This window comes from Mugil cephalus, chromosome 19 (genome assembly GCF_022458985.1).
Source record: "Mugil cephalus isolate CIBA_MC_2020 chromosome 19, CIBA_Mcephalus_1.1, whole genome shotgun sequence".
NCBI classification, from domain to species: domain Eukaryota; kingdom Metazoa; phylum Chordata; class Actinopteri; order Mugiliformes; family Mugilidae; genus Mugil; species Mugil cephalus.
In genome coordinates this window covers 22,881,437-22,897,176 of record NC_061788.1, presented here as the reverse complement: position 1 = coordinate 22,897,176, position 15,740 = coordinate 22,881,437, and the positions used below count along the sequence as shown (strand labels likewise).

At 39.1% G+C, this 15,740-nt stretch overlaps 2 protein-coding genes across 3 annotated transcripts in view; one reads left to right on the top strand and one right to left on the bottom strand.

Moving 5' to 3' along the window:
- sh3glb2b (SH3-domain GRB2-like endophilin B2b) overlaps nucleotides 1-4,140 on the top strand; it is a 48,827-nt gene extending 44,687 nt beyond the window's left edge. For both annotated transcript variants that reach the window (XM_047569281.1, XM_047569280.1), the window contains one exon: nucleotides 1,381-4,140. In XM_047569281.1, the coding sequence (XP_047425237.1) occupies nucleotides 1,381-1,488 (108 nt within the window). In that variant the 3' untranslated portion in view covers nucleotides 1,489-4,140. The remainder of the gene's footprint in view (nucleotides 1-1,380) is intronic.
- A 1,370-nt stretch (nucleotides 4,141-5,510) lies between these two features.
- Nucleotides 5,511-15,740, bottom strand: part of pip5kl1 (phosphatidylinositol-4-phosphate 5-kinase-like 1) — a 43,238-nt gene continuing 33,008 nt past the window's right edge. The window contains exons 5-9 of the mRNA XM_047570368.1: nucleotides 15,431-15,465; nucleotides 15,218-15,273; nucleotides 15,009-15,121; nucleotides 14,234-14,396; nucleotides 5,511-7,195 (exon numbers count right to left, since the gene is read on the bottom strand). Coding sequence (XP_047426324.1) covers nucleotides 6,784-7,195; nucleotides 14,234-14,396; nucleotides 15,009-15,121; nucleotides 15,218-15,273; nucleotides 15,431-15,465 — 779 coding nt within the window. The 3' untranslated portion in view covers nucleotides 5,511-6,783. The remainder of the gene's footprint in view (nucleotides 7,196-14,233; nucleotides 14,397-15,008; nucleotides 15,122-15,217; nucleotides 15,274-15,430; nucleotides 15,466-15,740) is intronic.

Sequence of the window (15,740 nt, the reverse complement as noted above, 5' to 3'; positions counted from 1 at the left end):
ATGGTGGATGAAACACTGTTGAGCTGTACACACTGTGTTCTATTGTTCAGGCAGGATTTAAACCAGCATAGGGTATGAGGAGACATATTAAATTTAGCCAACTATGTAATTAATGTACAATGATCCTCTGTATCGAAAACTTTCTTTAGGTCTAGGAACACTGCTCCCACCACTCCTTCTTCTTCTTTATTTAGCTTGGCTTTGACATGCTCAGTGAAAAAGCACTTGGTTATAGCAGTCGAGTGTTGGGGTCAAACTCCAAACAGCATGAGGTGGCGTATGAAGGGGCTGCTGTTGAGGTGAGCAATAAGTTGTTGCACTACTCACTTCTGCTACCTTAGAGAGTACAGGACGATGCTGATTGGCCTGTAGTTATTAACAAGGGTTGTATCTCCTGCTTTAAATATGGGTGTAATTTTAGCTGGCTTATAGACCCTAGGGAGAGCCTTCTGTTCAAAAGACAGATTAACGTTAGAGATGGGGTATAGCAATGACTTCTTTATGTTCTTAAGGAACATGTTGTCTGTCACCTTCGGCACATCTGTTTCATAGATGGGTGTTAGCTTGAAGACTAGTTGAGTATCATCTGTTGGTGGGAGAATGGTGGGCCCAATGTTCACATTCTGTCTGAGGACTTCACAGAATCCACAAAGTAAGCATTGAAGGCGGAGATGATCTCCTTCGTGTCACATGTTACGTTGCCGTTAAAGTTCACTTAATTTTCCAAGTTGCCAATTGTCCCTGCCAGTAACTTACCATTATTCCAAATGAGTTTAGGATTGCCCTTTCCTTCACATATTATTTTGATATAGAAATGAGCTTTTTTTCTTTTGTGAGCTTGTTTCTAAGCATGTTGAGTCTGTATCTATCAACAGTTATTTTAGACCTGATAGCTGATTTAAGGGCACTATCGCTTTCCGGCTTTCTTTCATGATCTTCCAGATATCATCCTTTATGGCAGAGGTGTTTTTCTGTCCTTGTTTTGCTTTTGAGACTTTCTGAAATCTAGCTTGTATGGACTGAATGGTGGAGAGCATGACCTAACTGTCATCCTCCACATCAAGATTTTTAGGACACTCTCTCCAGTTACTCTCTTTAACTGTGTTCTCAAATTCCATGATGTTACATCTGGATATTCTGAGACACTCTGGCTTTCTGTCTGAGAGTTAAAACAGTGCCTGGTGAGTTTCTGGGCTATGGGCAACCCAGGTGTGAGAAGGAGGTGGGCACCCCAATAGGGTGACCACCCTGGATTCTGGATTTTGTGGTCTATTTCCTATCCCCTTTGCTCTTTCGCCTTATTTGATGGGACATTTTTAGCTTTCCTTTTTTATGGACAAATTGTCTTAAAATAACCTTGTTTTTTTTTTTTCTTTCCAGCTCATTACTGTATACACTGTACCAGGAATGGATCCTGACTGGTTGATTGGAGAACGGGGGAATGAAAAAGGCAAAGTACCAGTCACATACCTTGAATTGCTGAGCTAATGGACCAAGCAACACATTTTATTGTCATATGTGTGCATTGTGCACACTTACTGTGTCAGGTGCGGTTTGTGCCCTTTGTGTATCAGAGTAAGTCTGGGTTACAGAGGTAACCACTGCACTGAAAGATTTATTGAAATTTATTGAAATTGTGAAGCCTAGAAGGCCATTTAAAAATACTATGTTGGTATAGTCACTCCTCAAATACTCTTCCAGCCACATGGATCAACCAATAATACGTCTGCATTATCTTAAGCCCGTCAATAGGTCTCCTGGAATCGTGAATCTGCACAGACACTATATGACATTATTTAGGGAAACTGCATTGCAGCAACTTGGTGTAATTCAATACTTAGCCGTGAGGGAAAAAAACTAAAACAGAATGTTTGAGCAGTTGAAATGCCACTTTTAATATCTGTCAACTAAGCTAACATTAGCCTCAAGGGCAAGAATATTTACCCTTGTTTGGCTACACCATCATCTTTTCTGGGTCTCTGTAGACATGTTCTGATGTAATGATTCAGATTATAAATCCGTAGTATAATACATATAGTTATAGCCTGAACCCAGTGTTACTTGGTGACCCATCTTTTTGTATACATTTGAAATAGATTCATCTTTCTTTTTGGAAATCCTCATAGAGCAGTATTAATTTTTAAACCACTTTGAAGGTTTTGCAGTAATCAGCTGTCAATCATCTTTTAGAAAGTCAGCATGGTTATCTGACAAAAATCTGTGCTGATACACAGTGGGCCCAAACTGTTTTCTGATTCTGATCTGAAACACTTATACAACTGCCTGTTGGGAACATTTCAATAAATACAGATGAATAAGAGGAAGTAACAACAGCAAGCACACCGTTTAATTTAGTGAAGTCTCATATTACATACTTCTGCTCATACCAATAATGTGGATCTGCACTCTGATTTGGCAATTTTTGTGTGAAAATTGCAACCCAGTTCTTGTAAATGTTACACTCATTAAACAGTTAAAGACCAAGATGGGGCCATTTGTGTTGAAGATCGATAATCGAAATTCACTCTTTTGTTGTGCAGTAAAGCTGATTTATACAGGCACGGAATGTAAAACATTTCATATCATATTCATTTCTTATATAGTATGCATAGGTGACTAGATTTTTAGTAAGAATAAAATAAATAAAATAAAATAAAAGACCTGCCCAGCTCACTTCCCCATGATGCTCAAAGGGTTAAGCAGGTTTAGCTAGTATGCATTTGCAATGACCATTGTATCCTTCTTTTCAATGAGACATATTCTGACAAATGACATTTATTTTTTAAGGTATACATTGTCCAATTAGTTCAAACACTTGCTCAAAGAACCCTTCCAAATGGATTTTATCATTCCAACTAATAAAACTGGACACTACACTCTGACACTACTGGACTCAGTAGTGTCAGAGAGCTCCCAAATGCTCTTAACTCAGAGAGTATGTAGCTAGACAGGGCTATCAGGCCAAAAGTGTAAAGTAAAGCTGGTGGTGCTGTGAAGAATTTGACATACAGTACAATAAATGTGGCAACATAAAACAGTTAACAGTTATTATTATCATAAAAAAATAATGCTTCTTGTGAGAAAGTAGAGTTCTATATCACCATAGATGATTATTTGTAACTGACAGAAAATTATGTCAAACACTTATTTGGATAGTTCAGGACATTGTGCAATAACTGTGAGTCATAGCTTTGTGTCATTTGTGAAGAAATCCTTCATGTTATTTCACATACCACCATGTCAATAAAACAACCTAAAGTTTAAAGTAGCTTGGTATATGTGATGTTATAGCTGATGAGTTTCCAGAAGATGTTGAATGTGACCTCCTAGCACTAATATCAGGCTAATCTAATATGTCTGTAGGTACATCAGAAAAATGTAAACATGTATCTATTTGTAAATCATCATGGCAGTAGTTAGTGTGTTTATGTGTGTAATGAATTTCACCCTAAACAAGTTGCTAGCAATATGTTTAATCTTGCTGGGTTCAACCATAATTTTGTCTTGCTGGCCTTAATAATAACAGATAAATAGTGTTTTGACCTGGAAATAATGCTGCAAGACATTGATTCTCACTTTGATTTAGTTATGCGCAAATTAATTTGACTTCAGTCACAAACACCTTTCTTAATAAAGGCAGTAACCGAATGAAGTAATATTTCACTAAGTACCCACTTTTATATATATTTTATGTGTGAACTCTTGAAATGCATGAAATCTTGGGAACTTTGGAGGTTCACCAATGCAAATCTTTGTCTCCAACATACAGTGTTGCATAATTATGTGGATTAGTGTTAAGTGTGGTTAGGATCATGGTTGTCTTCCCCTAAGTTTTATTGAGTTGTCTTTCACCTTTCCTTTTCTGAATGAGATTTCCCATCGAGGTCAGAGACAAGTGTTTCTGAAAAGACTTAGGACTACTAAACCACAACAGAAATTTGAAATACCCTATTCCTTTTGTGTGTCAGTACATTAAGTTCAGATTTTCTGCTATTCTTCAGAACTGTTACTTGTTGACTACATGTTTTTAGGTTAATGTGTTATGAAAATGATTCTCATTTTAAAATGTTACTGACATCACATTCTTGTCACCCTCCAACCTTTGATTGTCAATAAACATGCATGTGTATTATCATATAACGATTGTCTGGTTCTTGAATACAAATGAACAGTAATATAGTTCAAGGTTTGTTTGTAGTATTTCTCGTTGATGTTTTGGTTTGTGGCCAGCCGTATTATCTTATTGAAAGAGGCAATGCTTACGTAAGTCAAAGTAGCATCCACATGAATGGCATGACTCAAGGTCTCCAAACAGAACATTGGATCACAATGCCTCCTCTGGTTTTCCTTCTTCCCATAATACATCCTGGTTCTGTGTCCCCAAAGTGATGCACACATTTACATGATAGACATTGTGACACTATGATATAGGAACATCCTGTCTCAGAGTGATGCTGAAAAACTAAGAAAGAAAATCCTGTTCCTTACATACAAGGACCTTAAAGTTGTAGCTCCATCGTATCTTAGACCTCATTGTACTATACCATCCCAACAGATCACTTCGATCTCCAAGTGCAGGCCTACGTGTTTCAAAAAGTAGAATGGGAGGTAGATCCTTCGGTTCCTCTCCTGTAGAACCAGCTCCTAGTTGGGGTTTGGGAGGCAGATGTCTTCTACTTTCTCCTCTCTGGCACCAAACTCCTGTCCTCTAATCTCTTATAATTTCTGCCTGGAGTGCTGTATATCTGACCTGTGGAGCTCCAAGTTACATTTGCTGTCATGGTCTCAGTTTTCATGGCCTGCACTGCAGTTATCCATTCCTACCTGGATGAACAATTCTCCAACTTACCTACCTACGTGTTTCCTTTAGCCCGATGTATGTGTATGACACAAGTTCCTTTATCTTGTTTCTCCTGTTCTTCTTTTCTCTCTTCTCTGTTTCTACCCGGCTGGCCTTCAGCAGATGGGTCCCTCCATATGAGCTGGGTTCAGCTCAAGGTTTCTTCCAGTTAAAAGGGAGGTTTTCCTTGCCACCATCGCTTTCAGGCTTGCTCTGGAGGTTTCAGGCCGTTTTTTGTGAAGCGTCTTGAGACAATTTGTATTGTGATTGACGCTATATAAATAAAATTTCAATTTTATTTATTCAATTGAAGGTAGGTAGAATTCAAATCGGGGCACAAACCAAAAGTGAAAAAATGTAAACAGTAACAGAACACTAAGTCGAATGATGCTAGAGCTGCCCGTTGAGACTGCAGAGTAGTGTATAAGTCGATTACAGTCACTACAAATATTCGTCCTGTCACATGACACATAGTCCTTTGATTTCCAGGAAGTGACACCAATTGTGCTTTTCCGTTTTATTGTTATTTGATTACTCTGACTACAATGCAGGTCATGATATGTTGTATCAAGAAAGAAGCACTGGCAGCAGCTCCTTAAAAAAATATGTACATCATGTGATCCGTGTTATGTGTCACTATGTTGGTTCAGCATACATACAGTACAGCAGAATACTGTCAGCATTTATTTGAAGTTGTGTTAGGACAAACCTACAATCGGAATTATCTTCAGCCAGAAAAAAAGGAGTCCTACAGAAGTATGTTGCTTCTCTTCGAGTGTCACCTAAAGAACATTATACAACAAAACTGTGCACAAAATCCAAATACATAGCATTGCACACTTGGAACTCCTGTCATTAATATTTCATCACAAAAGTCAGTCTGTGTTGATTTAGGTATTTTCATTTGTGTAATTTGAAATGATGACCAAGCTAGCATCAGCAGCTATTGGTTACCACAAAGGCAAAAAAACTACCCTGAAAAAATAATAAAATGAAACTACAAGCTACCTCATGGACCCTTAGTTCTTTAATAATCTCTCCATTAGACAAGTGTACAATGATGCTGATCTGTGTTTCACACAGATTTCAAACAGTTATCTATCTCATCACCTAAGATAGTCTCAAATTCAAGTTAAGAGACGGGTTCTCATACTACATACGCATTACATCATGACACTTACTACTTTACAAGTAATTAAGCTTACTTTTATTTTTTAAATTCTTTAATTTGGGGAGTCTGGAAATTCAGTCACTTCAGAATGTATTTACGTCCATTCCCTTTTTGAACGTGTTACTGAATTGTAGATTTTATTCTAAAATATTAATTTGGGAAATCTATCCCAAAATCTGATTGCCATCAGCATACCAGTAAATAAAATGACTTGATTATGGTCTGACTTACACAACCCTATTTATGTTTTTATTTGCCATTTAGCTTTATAATTTGTTTTCAATATACAGTTCTTTACACTGACACAAATGTATTTTTTGTATTTATGTTTCAGTTGCATCTGTTACTAGGAAAAAAAAAACTTTTCCTGCTCAAATAGGGGGAACCATATGCCTGCGCCTGACTAAATAGAGAGACAGAAAAGTAGCGAAGTGGGAGGCAAAAATGAACAATGGATGTTAGATGTTTCTTCCTTCTAAAGTTATTTTCTTCTCTTTATTGACCTATATATAGTATATACTCTCTATAAATCTTCTTGATTCATCTTGACTCTTGAATAATAATGGTTTTCTTGCTCAGTCAACAATTCCCTTACAGTAAATGATTTCTCATGTTTGACAGACTATAAATCTGAGACAGGCATTTCTGAAGTACTACTAGTCATGATGGGAGCAGGTGGAAGAACCGCGAAGGATTAATAACAGGATCAGGATAAACATGCTTTATGTGTTTGGGTCATGAGAGTTAGTAGTGAGTCTCTTTAACTTAGGGTCTACTTGGTGTGGTCATGTACCCACTGACATAGCCTTTGGCAGTAAGTCTGTGGACTGACGGTAGAGAAGGATCGGCCGGGATGTCTAAGCCTTTTCCACAAATGCTCCAGCCTTTTCTTAAAACTGTAAACTGTGAAAATGTCAATTATGCCAATGAAGTAGCGCTGATCAGGGCCATCAATGACATGCAAAGGATTCTTTAAATTGGGCAGCAAACGTCGGTTTTGGGCCTTGAAGTCTGGTAGCTCAGCTGTGCTCTTGTTACATGTTTGAAGATAGCCGCTGCTTGATGTATCTTGCATGTATGATAGATTTAAGACACTGTCTGGCGAGATGGAGTCATCTTCCAGGATTGCTCCAGGAACCACAACTACACTTGCGTGTGTTGGGCTACAAGCTGGATTCACAGATCTAAAATGATAAAGTCACAAGGAAGGGAATGAGTAAAAGTACTATTGTGTTTCCAAAACTGCAGTTGCTCTGTTGTAAAATGGAGTGTCAAGACAAGTATATAACAAAACCATTTACACAACAAAAATCAACACCACTGAATATTGTTATTTTTATACATTTACACTATTGAGGACTGGGAGTCTTTGGTGACATTCTTGGGAAAAATTCTGCAAATGTGCCGGTTGCTCACAGAATGATGGAAAAATGCCAGTAATGGCCTCACTTAATTTATTAAAACCATAATGGTTGGTTTTTGGCCCCTACATTATGTGATCTGTAATATTAAACCCCATATAAAATTATTATATAGATATATTAATAGATGTTGTCAACATGGTTTACATTAATTCATAAATTCAACATCATAATTAATAGATTACCCATCACATTATGTCACATGACTTTCAGTTTGGCATATGAATGGATAGAAAGCTTATGTATTGCCACATTTTACTGTGTATGTGAGCATCTTATTTTTTCAGCTGTGTATGTGAGCGTCTTATTTCTTCAGGTGTTTCAATTGTGCATATGTTAGCAGTTTGTGAAATTTTCAGTTAGGATACGTTTTTTTCCCCACAAGTATGTGAGATGCTAATTCCGGATTTGGTGGTTTTCATGGAGTGCACACATGGGACTGCAGCTTCAGGAGCAGAGGCAGTTAGAGAAGAGAGAGGGGGATTGGAGTGGGTAGAGTAGACATTGGTTAGGTTTTGCTTGTGTCATTTCTTTAGTTCATTATTAGGTATTGTATGTATATCCTGTGTTCTGACAGTCATGGTATATTGAAATATGGTTTAGTATCTGTAAAAGTTATTGTGGGGAATATATACAGTCCCCTCCAAAAGTATTGGAACAGCAAGACAAATTCCCTTGTTTTTGTTGTTCACTGAAGACATTTAGCACAGTTAGCCTACATTTAGTACAGTTAACCCACATGTCGCACAGTTAACCCACATGTCACACAATTAGCATCTTAACCCACATTTGGCACAGTTAGCATATGGTTAGCGCAGTTAGGTCACGGTTAGCACAGTTAGCCTGTGTGTGAGAGAGTAATGCGCTGTAATAACTGTAATAACAATAGTAACATAAAGTTACCTGTGTGTTTGTGTGTGCATGTGGGTGTATGTGTGTGAATGTGTATGGCGCACTTATGCACGCACGTGCGTGTGTGTGTGTAACTGTAATAACAAAGTTACCTGTGTGTGCATGTGTGTGGCACGCTTACGCGTGTAACTGTAATAACAAAGTTACCTGGGTGGGTGGGGAGGTGTGTGTGTTGGTGTGCATTGTTGTAACATAAATGTATGGGAGACGGGGATTAGCAGTTGGGCTGTAGTGATACACTAATCTCACAATACGATACAGTACACGATATTCAGCCAACGATACGATTCGATACGATTAATTCGATACAATTCAATTTGATGCGATTCGATAGGCTTACATAATTTCCTGAAAGATTTTAAAGGGACAGTGGGATTTTAGTGACATCTTGTGAGTGTTCCGTTGACTTGGATTGAATTAACTGAACTGAAAACTGAAAGCATTAATTACATAACATATGGCTAGGACTGGACAGAGAGTCTACAGCTGGGAAATGCTGGACAAAATGAATCAAAGATGTGGTGAGACAATTAGTTTCACTTATTGAAACAGTGCAAACTGTAGCTTACAAGTCTTTAAACAGTAAATAAAGTGCATGAACAATGGAGAGTTAAAAAGTGAAACAAGTGGCCTATCAGTTTCATATATAACATTAACGTTAACTGCTAATGTAAGTTTTGTGTCTGAACTGTAACTACATAAACAGAACCCAGCGTTGGTCAGATGGAATTGTTCTGTCCTTAAAATGTAAAGTTAGTTATAAATAAAATATATTATTATTATGTATTATTATATATGATATATCCCTCAGTGGACAAGAAAACACCTTACGCTGACACGATCCATGCTAATCTTTTATTTGAATGTTCTTGTGTCTTTGTTTCTTGAGTTTATACTTTTATGTGCAACAAAGCTGCGGTGACAAGGTAATTTCCCTCGTGGATCATTAAAGTATGTCTAAGTTTAAGTCAAGTGCTATAACATACTCTTCCTGTAACTATATCTTGTTTTATTTTGATCATTATGTTATAAACTCTATAAAATAAAGCCTTTCAATGGTGCTGCACATTATCTGCATTTTTAATTTAACCAATCTATATTGTATCATAAATATATGTCTGACATTTATAACAAACCAAATTGATTGAAAATCAGTTGAAAATTCTGTGACTTATGATAATTTCAATTGTTGATAGACCTCTGCTTCTGTTCACTAATACAGTAAGTAGACACGGCCTCCCCCTGAACAGGATGGCAGCCGCGTCGAGGCATTGTTCCTATGGACACGGAGGCTAAGTGTTATATCTATGGGCTTTAGGCTCATAGGGAACGCGATGGAGCCCCGCTATCCTGTTACTGTTGTTTGCTTGAATGTCCTCATGCTGACTGGCAGCAAGCGGAATGCCAGGCGGAACACTGGGGATTTGAAAGGGACTTAATGTATCGATACTCACGGCTGAAAAATTGATCCAACAAAATATCGATATATATCTCGGAATCGATAAAATCGCCCAGCCCTAATCAGCAGTATCAATAGCAGAGATATCAAGAGGAGTCCCTGATTAATGAATTGGTCTCAGCTGTGGCTCCGGCCTGAGGGTCAAGGGTTGCCGTGGCACGGAGAGACGTGGAGAGATAGGCTGATTTTTCCCCTTTTTGATGGTCTCACATTTGGGCTTACTGTGACAAAACGGTAGCTGCTATCAGAAAAACACGCAGACCGTGGGCGTCGTAACACCTTCCTGAAGACTTTGATTAGTTGATTGTTTTTTTGTCCTTCTAGACTAAATATTTTGAATACATGTACGAGTTAAAAACATGGGTCCCTTCTGCCTTACATTACAGTCAATGGAGAGCAGACAGGGGCTTGACCGTGGACAGAGGCTCGTAGCTCAAATTCTGTACGTCTCACTGCTTTGCCGAGCACATTGTGAGAGACAGAACAAGTTTGTCTACAAGTGTGGAAAAAATCTTGTGTCTAGTGTGTAAATTGTGGCCGGGACGAGTGTGTGCCTTCACTCTAAGTAACGAGGTGACGCACTTTAGAACGAGTTTCGAGAGAAATTATTATAGTAATTGTGATTGATTAAAAACTATAAGACCTCTCAAAATGAAGATTAATACACCAATACACAAGGCTTGTGTCTACATTTTAAAGTTTAAATGAAATCTCTAGTTGAAAGTATGTCTGAGCAGTAGACCTTTAAAAAAATGTGTTTTTTGCGTTTTTTTTTTTCACCTGTCCCATTTATTTTCAATGGAAAATTTGTTGCAGTTTTTCGTAAAATTCCTATTTCATAAAGAAAAGTAATAGCACACCGATCCTGATCGAACCGCACGTTTCGATATTATAACTCACCCTACACCTCTTTGAGCTGTAGGACGAGTTAAGGGACAAAAAAAGGAAGAAAGAGGAAAAATAAGAAGAAACACGAGGTATAACAATAGGGCCTCAGGGCATAGCCTCAACAGCTATGCTGTAGGGGCTAGAGACTTGGGTGTTGCTCCGTAGCCCTAATGAAGAATGCAAATAGTTTGGTGATGTCAATGGGCCGCAGGCATGAGTAAGTCATTGAAAGCAAGGGTTATGCCACCAAATATTAAATGTTATTTGCTTTAAGATGTTCCATTACTTTTGCTCACCTAATAATGCTGTAGTGTAATACAAATGGTGATATATCCTGAGTTGTTTAACACATCTAGATGTAAATACCAGGAAATAAAGCTGACATTCTGAACTCTTGTCTCATACTCATCTTCTGATCTTAAACCCAAATGTCTTCAGTGAACAACAAAAACAAAGGGCTTTGCCTTGCTGTTCCAATACTTTTGGAGAGGACTGTAGGGGCCCTCCACAATTTAATGGTGTTGGTTGGGGCCAGGTGTATTTATACAGGGTGTAAGAGTAGTGTGGGTTGTTGGAGAGACGGGGGTCAGGTTGAGTGATTCACCGCTGCTGCTGAAATCTGCTGGTTCTCAAAAAGACTGTCTCTGTTATCCACCAGCCTGCTGAATGTTTGGAGTTCAACACCATCAAAACCTTACATTTGGTGTCAGAAGTGGGATGGCAAGATTGAAGAGTTGTAGTTTGTGAATCTGACAGCACGGGACTGAAAACTCATTCCAAAGCTCAAAGGGTGGAGGTTGTTGAAAAAGGTCCAGAAGAGGGCGCTGCAGGTGGGGTGGCCATGGGAAGGGAAGAGCATCTGGGGCCTGTGAATATGGACTTAATTACCAGCATGTTGCAGCAATGTCTTCACTTCCAACGTGGTAGTATCTACCTTTGAGCACTTGGCATGGAATATCAGTGGCCACAGGTTGACTGGGCAGTGAGGCTAATTCCGTATCTGACATGGAAGGCATGAGCAGCAGAGGACACATTTGACTACAATAAGGTAAAAGAGGCCATCTTTGCCAAATATGAAATCAATGAGAGGTTATAGGCAGAGGTTCAGGGAGCCAGAGCGACCCAATGAGAACCAGAGGGAGTTCTACAACTGTCTTAAATACCTGTATGAGAAGTGGATCTAACCGGAGAAGAGGACTAAGGAGCAAATTGGGGAGATCCTCATTCTGGAGAAATTCTATCGATCCCCTTTCCCTGAGCTCAGATTGTGGGTGAAGGAAAGGGATCCAGAATCAGCACAGGATGCAGCTCAACTGGTGGAGACCTTCCTTGTGGCCCGACAAGGGTCCAAGAGCTAAGTTCATCACAGCCCAAGGTAAGCCATTGGGTTGAGGGGGTGGAGGTGTTCTTAGGGAGCCAGAGCCAGCTCGACTTCTAGAAAAGCCCATACATCCAAAGCCAAGGTTTGCTACTAAGCCTGTTTGTTTTTACTGTGGTCAGAAAGGACAAATCAAGCCAGAATGCCCTGTCAGAAAAGCTAAATCAGCTTATCTTTGCACTGTTCCTCGTCCTTGTCCGAGTGAGAATTTCTTTGTAGGGAAGAGGCAGTTCATCACAGTTAAGATTTATGGTAAATCAACCAAGCTCTCCTTGATAGTGGTAGCGTTCAGACACTAGTACACCCATCTTGTTCAGAAGGGAGTCCCTTAGGAGACACAGTTTTGGACATTTCTTGCGCACATGGTCACCACAAATGTTATGTGGTGGCAGTGGTCTACCTGGAGGTAGCAGAGCAGACTTATCAGCTTAGCCCACCAGGTCATATTAGGACAGGATATCCCCATCTTCAAAGAGTAGTTTCAGACATGTGAGCCAGTCAGTACTGCCCCAAGGAACCAGAGACAGACTCAGGGATTGGAGGGGGAAGGAGCAGGGGGAGACCTGGTAAAGCCGGTTGCAAAGGTTCAGGGTCTAGGGTAGGATTTCTGTTAGCCAGTCAACATAGTCACCAGGTCACAGAGTCAGACTCGAGGATTGGAGGAAGAGGGAGCAAGGTGAGCCCAGGCACAGTCGACTGAAGATGGTCAGGTCCTAGAGGAACCTATTCCCTGGTTCCCAGTCAAAGCCAGGATGCAGATGAGGAGGATCTGAATGTTCTGTCTGAGTTACCTTATTTTGACAAGGTTTAAACAGATTGTGCTCTTCAAGTGAGAAGAGTGGCAAGTAAGTGGCAGAAATGACAAGAGAAAATGTCAGGAACAGTGACAATGTGTTCAGAGCTACCAGAACCAGATGGGGCTGACAGAAGTTGTACTTTTTTGCAGCTTCAAAAAATGGATAAATCACTGCAAGATGTCCTTAAACAAGCAGCTGTAGTCCAATGCGGTTATTATATATTATATTATATATTATTATTATATATACTATTATGCTATTATTATTATTATTATTATATATGCTATTTCATTGAGAACAGGTACTTCAAAGCTAATCTTGATGATAGTGAAAGACTGGTGGTTCCACAGGGCCTTCGAGAACAAGTGTTAAAGCTGGGCCAAAGAAGACCCTGGGCAGGTCATTTAGCAACAAAAAAGACCTTGGACAGAATAGTGAGCAGGTTTTGCTGGCCAGGTCTCAACACAGTGGTGCAGGCTTATTGTCAGACTTGCTCAGTCTGTCAGTTAGCGGGGGACAGAAAAGCTCCGAAACATCCTTTGCAAACACTTCCAATTATGGATGTTCCATTTATCAGGATAGCTATGGACATTGTTGGGCCATTACAACAAACACAGTAAGGTAATTGCTATATACTGGTAGTTTGTGATTACAGTACCAGATATCCTGAAGCAGACTTGCGGTAGAGTCAACTTGAGGCCTTAAGACCTCTCCAAATGTAGACAATGTCCAGAGTCACTCATTTGCTTCAATTGACATTCATTAACATAATGCTGCCTCCAGGTTATTTTGTATATAAGGCCCAATGTTTACTGTAGGACATTGCTACATTATGCATATTATTGTACATAGGGTTTTGAGCGATACTAAATTTTGCATTTAATGTTGTATTTTAGAGTATTTATTGTTGTTATTGCTATATTAATTTTTATTGTTTGATATCTAAGTGTGAACTAAAGTGAAGTTGGATTGTAACTGAATTGTTTTTGATACTGTTTTTATTTGTTGATATTTTGTTGCATGTAACATGGAGTTGTATTTGCCCATGTGTGCTTTATATGATGATGAATGTGATCATGAATATATGATGTATAATATACTGAGGTTTCTCTTTATTTATTTATTTATTTTTTTTGTGCACCTTATCCACTTCTGTCTGCACTGGTTTCATAAATATATTTTGTGCAATACCTTATTGATGAGGGTGGGGCACCATACTAATTTTGACTAGGGCGCCCAAATGACTAGGACCAGCTCTGTGACCACCTCTTGTGTTGACTGACTCTAGATTACAACTAAATGCATTATAAAAAACATGATAATAAAACCAGCAGCGCTAAATATAAAATGTCGTGGAAGACACTGACTTTTTGGTTCTCATGATGAGTGAAGCAAAAGAGAGACTCTGGTGGCGTTCATCGTCGTGTAAGGGCTGATGGGCAATTAGGAGACTGTAGTCCAACACACTGAGCCTTTGGAGGAAGTGTGTGTCAATCTCCACCTGCCGTAGGAGCCAGGGACACTGCTGGTCTACACACATGGATAAAGCACATAACGCTAACAATTACTGTATAGATCTGTGAAGGTTCTCAGTCATCCAGGTCATGGTAATCCAAAAGGCATTGAATAAAGGCAACTGGACTTGTAGAATTTCTGGAAGACGTTTTGCCACTCATCCGACACTCATGCTTCTTAATGGAAGCACATAGGTGAATTAGCCCTACGTCATGTTCGGGAATTGCACTGATCGGGGAATGCATGCAACTATGTGTATGTGGCAGCTTGTATAGCGATATGGCACACCTTTTTTTAACAATCATGGCAGTGCACTGGCAAGGCCATGAGATCCGTGAGCTACTCTATGAGCTGAGAAGAGGAGATTTGGTGGCAGATGTTGGGCACTGTGCTTGACCAGTCCATTCGGCAGGCCATCAACAAACTGTTAAATGATGTGTAATGATGACATTGTCAACACAATGACGTATGAGAGGGAGGAAAAAAGCAGAATGCAGCTCTCACAGAGGGAGGTCAGACCCGGGACTGCTGGCGATGTGAAAGCACAATAAAGGTGTGTCGACCCGGGTCTGGAAATCCCATGTCAACCCAGTATTTTCAATGTGAAAGGGGTATAAGTGTCTTTACCTAGAGTGATGAACTGGCCTTCAAAGTTTAGGTCTTTGAGAACCACAATGATCTGACTTCCTTCTGGTGTGGGCTCTGTCCAGCGACTCACCTCACAGCCTTTTATGTCATACCTGGGTAACACAAAACACACACCAAACCAAACACAGTTACGGCTACACTGCTTCACTTATATTATGTATTTATTGGTGCAAGTGATCCAACGTTACCTGGCACTGATTCGATCATCTGGATAAAACACACTTTGCATAACTATGAAGTACTTCTGCCAAGGACACGCAAAGAGAAAAAAACAATCTGCTTTATATTATATTATATTATATTATATTATATTATATTATATTATATTATATTATATTATATTATATTATATTATATCATTTTTATTCTCTTCTAATTCTAGTGAAAAATGGGATCTGTACCTTCTGTCTGCGCGGGATTTGGATCCTGTGAACACCTTAAAAAAAGGAAAACCACTGAATCCATTGCCTTCAATTTAATTATGGAAAACATTATGGAAAAAAAAATAAAATAATAACAAACCCCAATTGTTTAACAAATCTGCATCCTATGTGTAACTACTGAAAGTGACAAAAATGTTACAGCCAGTTAGCAATTTTTATGCATTATTTTTTTTTTTTTTTTTGCAAAAAAATATTTCCTACCTAACCTGGATAATGAAGGTAATGTAGTGTGAAAGATGAGCCTGGCTTGACACTGAATCTTGGGCTT